The following is a 7093-nucleotide window of genomic DNA, read 5'->3' as shown; positions in this document are numbered from 1 at the left end:
ACACAAAAAAACTTAAATGCCAAAATCTATAAAACATGGTTCTCAACATTCAGACAACTGAATTTATCTATTAATCATCGGTTCTCCCTATTAAACTGTCTGCTGCATAGTCTTTAAAATTATTTTACGAATTTATTTCAAGAATTCAATTCAACTTTTCCAATAATAAAACAAACATGTGGTTTTCCTGTTATCCAACACTAATAAATCAATCAGAGTGGATGAATTATGTCAAGAATATCATTCAAAAAAATTACACAGAAAACTACTCCTGCACATTGTAAATAATTATTCAGAGTGAATTCAATGTTTACTGAAATAAAACTTCAATTTGACCAGTATTTATTTGGATTGCAATCCACATGGGAGCTATTTAAAAGCAAAATATTGCAGATGCTGGGAACATGAAGTAAAAACAGAAAATGCTGGAACTACTCAGCAGGTCTGGCAGCAATTGTGGAGAAAGAAACAAGAGCTAACATTTCAAACTCTCTCCACAGATGCTGCCAGACATGCTGAGTACTTCCAGTATCTTCTGCTTTTATTATGGGAGCTATTTAACCTGCATAATCTCAAGAGCTTAAAGTTATTACTTTGCTGTTTCAGTACTGTATTTTGGGATGCATAATAAAAACATAATACTAAAATAATAGTATGGTTATGGCAACATGCCAGTAGACTTGATTTGCTAATAAAACTTTCGACAAGTAATAAATTAGCTCAATACTACATAATTAGGAGGAAGTTATCTTTCTCATAAATTGTCAGTTTAACATTTCAAACAGAAGGAAACATTTCTGATTAAATTCAAAATAATTTCACTTTTGGAGAAAATTTATTGAACATGGTTATGGAAGCATACATAAGAGGGCACAAGGTTAAAAAATGTTCATTTTATAACCGGGCCGCTTGCTAGTTGCAATACAAAAAGTCACAGATGCTATGACTTTATTCTCGTTCACTGATGTATACAAATCCTGCTACTGTGAATGGTGCTTTTTAATCATTTTTAGGTACTTAGTCTTCATCACTCTCTAAATCAGGATTATAATCTGGGTCGTCGTCATCATCTAATTCTAAATCATCCATATCTTGGAACAGGGATTCATCAACCTCCACATTGTTACCTGTTGTAAATGTACATAGAACAGTTTTAGTCACAATCCAGTTATGTAAGCAAGTGAAGATAGCAATATTTTGGTAATGGTCTCATATACAACATTGATTTAGGATCCAGTTAACCAAGCATTATTTAAATATATATAACTTCTTATATCACTATAAGGTAGCAGAATGCCAGGGTCCATAAAAAAAAAACCTGCCTTGTCCCAATTACAATCATTTGATTAAAAGGTGAAACATTGGGCTGGATTTTGTAGTCCTGCCGTGGGAGCGGAACATGGCAGCCATCCCGCATGTGACCCCGATTACGCGGTGTGCGGCCACTTACCATAATGATGGCGGCCACTCCCAACAATTATGTGGCGGGAGTGGCATTGGCGACACAGTGATGCAGGAGCAGGTTCTGGCACCAGCTGCTAACCCTGCAAACAATGTATCCAAATGCAGAGTTGTCCCCTTCCCCACTTTATCCATAAAATAATGCAGAGTTGATCCCTTCGCCACCCCCCCCACCCCCCTTGGTGGAACCAGCTTCTCATGGACGGGAAAGTGACAGCGCATGAGTGCCCCACGTGGAGCTCAAGATTGGAAACTGTTGGTCGGATCACGTTGAATTACATTCAAATGGATGCAAAGAGGTACTTATCATATTTAGGGCCCTGTCACAGGGCACCGGAGGTGCTACCACGGAGCTTTGCCGCACCCGGGAATATTGGAACCGGCAATACTGGCGTCGGGTTCCGTGATGGCCGCTGTCACTCCAATTTTCCGGCCCCCCACCCTGCCACGAAACCCACCATCGGGAGGAGAACAAGATTCAGCCCATTGTTTCATGACTGAAAAACTGAAATAAAGCCCTTTCCCTGCCACATTGGAGACACCAAAGTGTGTCTGGGTACATAAATCTTATACATTGCCTTTCCAATTAAATTTCAAACCTTTTAGTAATACTAACTGTATCAATCAAAATAAAGAAAATACAGTGTCATGATACACTGAAATAAATTGTGCTTTTACCTTCTTCCAAGAACTGAATGTCAGATGTATCAAGGTTATGATCAGTTTCAAACAGCTGCTTTCCTGAAATATAAAAACACAACTTGAAAGGTGCAACACTCAACTTAGAACCATTAAACAAAATCAGAATTTTACAGTACTGCGAGAGTTCTGTTGCTGATTACCTGAAAAAGCTACCCTTTAGTCCCGTTCTTGGAGATTAGAGATACAGCACTGAAACAGGCCCTTCGGCCCACCGAGTCTGTGCCGAACATCAACCACCCATTTATACTAATCCTACACTAATCCCATATTCCTACCAAACATCCCCACCTGTCCCTATATTTCCCTACCACCTACCTATAGCAGTGACAATTTATAATGGCCAATTTACCTATCAACCTGCAAGTCTTTTGGCTTGTGGGAGGAAACCGGAGCACCCGGAGAAAACCCACGCAGACACAGGGAGAACTTGCAAACTCCACATAGGCAGTACCCAGAATTGAACCCGGGTCGCTGGAGCTGTGAGGCTGCGGTGCTAACCACTGCGCCACTGTGGGGGGATATTGAGCCAAAAGACAGGAGATTAGGTACAGTGACCAGAAGTTTAGTCAAAGTAGTAGCTTTTAAGGAAGGTCTTATAGAGGCAGAGGGAAGTTAGGGGAAAGGCAATTTAGGGAGGGAATTCAGGACGCGGGCATAGGCAACTGAAGGCATGGCTGTCAATGGTGGGGTAAAGTTATTTAGTTAGTTCAAGTCTCCTGTAGGTAGTGGCACATGAGGCAACTCATTTATTCCACTGTCTGACTACATCAAGATATATGATTTTGATCACAGTATCATCTTGCCTTACATCAAGCAGATCATGGTTTTCCACAGCTGACATTTACATTTGCAAGCTGAACAGCATCAACTAGCCTCTGGGTCATTTGTAATTAACAGCATATTTACATGGACAGATCATGAGCCTGATTTACAACCCTTACCAGGAAGGCAGGCAAACTACCTATCGATCTATCTGGCCTGGGTGAATGTATCAGGAGTTATATACCTATGTATAGCTCTCAAGGTCATAGCAGCAGCAAGCCGTCCCATCACATCAAAGTGCAATCCCTAGGGAGGAGTGAAGAATGCACGCAAGAAAGAAATGGGGCACAAGAAAACTGGGAGTTTGAGAGAGGTGGGGTGATAGAGCGGAAGGTTAAGAGGGATGGGGAAGACTGCGGCTGGTGGCTTTAAACACAAGGATGAGGAAGTTATATTTGAGGTGTTGGAAGCCAAGAGAGGTTAATGAGGGCAAGAGTGATGGGAAAGTAGGACTTAGTGCAGGATAGGATACAGCCAGCAGAGTTTGAGAAGCAGAAGTCTCCAAAGTGTGGAAGGCTGGCCCAGTTTGGAGGTGATAAAGGTGATTGTGAAGTAAGCATGTAAGTTACTACAGTAACATTTTAAATCAGAGATGACACACCAAATAACAGCCATCTATTGAAACCTTGATTTTTGGAGAAACGTGATTGTATAGGTTCTCTTAAAAAGACTGCAATGTGCCAAATATTGTTCATAGATTCTGGATATAAAATGAGGTGTGCAAATACTGTATAAAGAAACCAAGATGAAAACACCATTTCAGCAGACACCAGGATTGGAAAAAAGTCAAGTAAAATCAAAGTGCTTTCATATTCAAAACAAGTACATCCAACATACCTGTCAGTTTAACTTTTCCAGCCTGCTCCTCTTCCTTCTGCCGTTTTCTTCTGATTTCAGCCAAGTCTGTATCAAATCTTGCTTTCCACGACAAGAAATTCTCAATTGTAACAGTGGTACCATGGAAAACAGCCTACAAGAGTTTGCAGAAAATAAAGTTCTTTGAAACACTGCATATTATATAGATACTAGTCAGTGAATTATACAGCTGTAACTCAATAAAGGGACTTAGATGACAATAGCAAAACTAAAGATCAGCATTATCCACCATAGAATTATAGCCCCATAATACACTCTCGTTTTTAATTTTAGATACAAGTTCATAAGCATTCATTCCTTTATCCTAATGTTGCAAAGGAATTTTTTTATTCCTAAATATGTATTGGAGCTGCTTATTATATTTCAGTTTGAATCTTACAAGAGTGAGCTGACTGCACTACTCTCATCCATTTAACTGTGGATAGTACAGCCTGACTACCATCCGTCCTATGTCGTTCAATACTCCACATCCAAGCCCAGACATTATGACACTTTAGACATGTGATGGAGCAGCAAGTTTGCTGGCCCCAGGATGACTGGCAGCAATCAAGAAGTGCAGGTTTAAAACAATGGATTTTTGGACCACAATTCTTCAAAAATCTGACAAATTTCTCTTGATGTTTGCACCAGCTACCATATAGGGCGAGCAGCTGAAGACCAATGTAAAAGTAGTATTAGTTATCTCAGCCAAAGTTTAGAACAGAAATCATTGCAGTTTAGAACAACTGTGAGTCTAGAAGCATAAATTTATGTAGACTGTATGCAACTGTAATGATATAACTCAGTGATATCATGAATGGGGATAAAGCACAATGGGCAGATGTTCTGATTCACAATTATGCTTGGGCACAGATTGGTAGCAGAAATGCATCATGGCAAATGCACTGGAACTCAGACACATCGCACTACAGCATTGACCAACTGCATCCCATTACAGACCAGTGTGGGATTTACACCACTGTGTGAAACTTCAGAATGAATATGCTGATCAGGAACAAATATTGTAGTCACAACTCCTGCAGCCTTATCGTTTCTACCCATTGGATCACAACCAGTTTACACTCCTGCACATCAAATGTGCGTGGCAGAGGGTTGTCAACACATAGAACAGGTTGTCCTACATACGGCCCACTGACCAAAATCCAGCCCGCCGATCCTTCAAAACTTGTGAACAGAAAGGAGCGAGATTGATTTTGTTTCATTTGTGCCCCTCAGTTGTTTAGCAGTAAGTAGGTGGAAAATTGGTACAGTTCATCTGAGCAGTCACTAGTCTTTCTTCCGTCAGAGAGCGGCAGTAAGCGAGGGAGGTGTGGGGGCTGAGTTACACTCATGCTATTGATGTGGAAGCTCACCAATCAAAAGCGTGAAAAAATTCCCTGCATGTGAACCTTCGTCCAAAAGGAGCGTAGGGGAGGTGAGTCTTACTGGGAGGAGTGGTGGCGTCAGTGGTGGGTGATGAAGGCGGGGGGGCAGCAGGGGAGGGCGAGCAGGCAGAGGCAGAGGGCCGGGGGGGAGCAGGCAGGGGCAGCGGGCCGGGGGGGAGCAGGCAGGGGCAGCGGGCCGGGGGGGAGCAGGCAGGGGCAGCGGGCCGGGGGGAGCAGGCAGGGGCAGCGGGCCGGGGGGAGCAGGCAGAGATGGGGGCGTTGCTGGCGGAGGGAGGTGATGCGTGATTCAGAGTGTGGAGCCGCACCGAGCGACAGTGTGTTTCTTTTTCTTGCTGCATGGCAGGCAAAGGGAGGAATTGTTGGGGAAAAAAAAAGGGTTAGTAATTTTTTTTTAAACCCAGTATGCCCTGTTTCTAGTGCCTTTTACCTTTCTGAAATTTGCTCACCCGCCCCCTAATTAAGGCAAAATTGTAATGTGGCCCCTCGTGAAAATATTGGACACAGGTGACATAGAACAACCTCAGTGGTGTGTGCAGATCTCTGTGACAAAAGAACTGGAGAAGTTCTTAACTGTGGTTAATCTCAACATGTGGAGATGGTCAGTGTGACTTGGGTTTGTACCTCATGGTCACTGTGATCACCAATAACTTGTATTTGATTGCTGGACAAAGGCGGGGTCCAGTCAGAAAGGGATTGATCTAGGGCCAAAGTTTGCACCCGCTGTTATTCTGACTGGCCTACGATGTGCATTACCCTCCCTTTTACTGCACCATTGGTGGGAGATATTTCAACCAACACAGCTTTGCTCTCCGGATTTCTTTCCTTCAGTCTTGCTACATTTCTTTCCAGCTTCAAAAGTCTTCTCAAATCCCCTCTCGTTAACCACATCCTTGGTCACGTATTCAATTTATTTTCCTAACATGCTCAACATTAGTTTCCTTCCCTTTTTTGAACAGCTTGAGAATTCTTAGGGGTCATTAAAAGAACTTTACAAATGCACGTTGCAGTAAATACAAAGTGTTGAGGCTTAGGAAGGAAATAAGCTAAATTACACAACACGAGAGGTAAATACAATCTTAGGGACAGAGAAAAGAACAGTGCAGGGCTGTCCAACCTTTTCGGGCGCATTACGATTTTTGCTCGACCCAAGGGCCGGTGAGCAAATTTTAAAAGATAAAAGGTACTAAAGATTTATTTTATTAATAAAAATAACAAATGTGCATTTTTGTGAAGAAGCTTTAAATGAGAAGACAAGTTTAATGACTTACTTTCTCGTCACTATATTGATAACTGATTCAGTGACATACCTGGCATTGTTTTTGCTTTAATAAGCAGTTAATCTCTGCTTGCACACTTGATGTAGCGATGCAGAGTATCCTGGACAGATATCCATCTCTCAGGAGAGACCTTGATCCTTCTCCCCACTCCCTGTGTGTGTTCCTCGTTCTCTCTTCCCCTCACCTCCCCTCTAGGACTATGGGACACAGATTGAAAGTTTTGCGCAAAAGATGCAGTGGGGCTATGAAGAAGCACTTTTCTATGCAGCAGGTGGTAATGACCTGGAGCTCCCTGCCCAGAAGGGTGGTAGAAGTAGAAACAAGCAATAACTTCAAGGGGAAGTTGGATGGCCACCAGAGAGAACAGACTTACAGGGCAATGAGGATCAAGCCAGGGAGTGCGACTGACTGCACAGCTCTGTGGAGAGCTGGCATGGGCTCAATGGACAGAATGGCCTCCTTCTGTGCCATAAGTAAATGACTCTGACAAACCCCCTCCCCCACTCTGCTCTCTCTGCCCACCTCTCTGTGTCTGTCCCCTCTCTCTCTCCAACCCCCCTCTTCTTCCTA

At 42.7% G+C, this 7093-nt stretch overlaps 1 protein-coding gene across 1 annotated transcript in view; it reads right to left on the bottom strand.

Annotated features, from left to right (window-relative positions):
• Positions 1 to 816: 816 nt before the first annotated feature.
• The window catches only part of rwdd1 (RWD domain containing 1), a 50040-nt gene continuing 43763 nt past the window's right edge, over positions 817 to 7093 (bottom strand). The window contains exons 5-7 of the mRNA XM_068028574.1: positions 3823 to 3955; positions 2140 to 2202; positions 817 to 1127 (exon numbers count right to left, since the gene is read on the bottom strand). Of these exons, the coding sequence (XP_067884675.1) occupies positions 1018 to 1127; positions 2140 to 2202; positions 3823 to 3955 (306 nt within the window). The 3' untranslated portion in view covers positions 817 to 1017. The remainder of the gene's footprint in view (positions 1128 to 2139; positions 2203 to 3822; positions 3956 to 7093) is intronic.

The sequence above is a fragment of the Heterodontus francisci genome, chromosome 3, assembly GCF_036365525.1.
Source record: "Heterodontus francisci isolate sHetFra1 chromosome 3, sHetFra1.hap1, whole genome shotgun sequence".
Taxonomy (NCBI): Eukaryota; Metazoa; Chordata; class Chondrichthyes; order Heterodontiformes; family Heterodontidae; genus Heterodontus; species Heterodontus francisci.
Note: the sequence above shows the minus strand (reverse complement) of the source record. Positions and strands in the feature narration are given on the sequence as shown.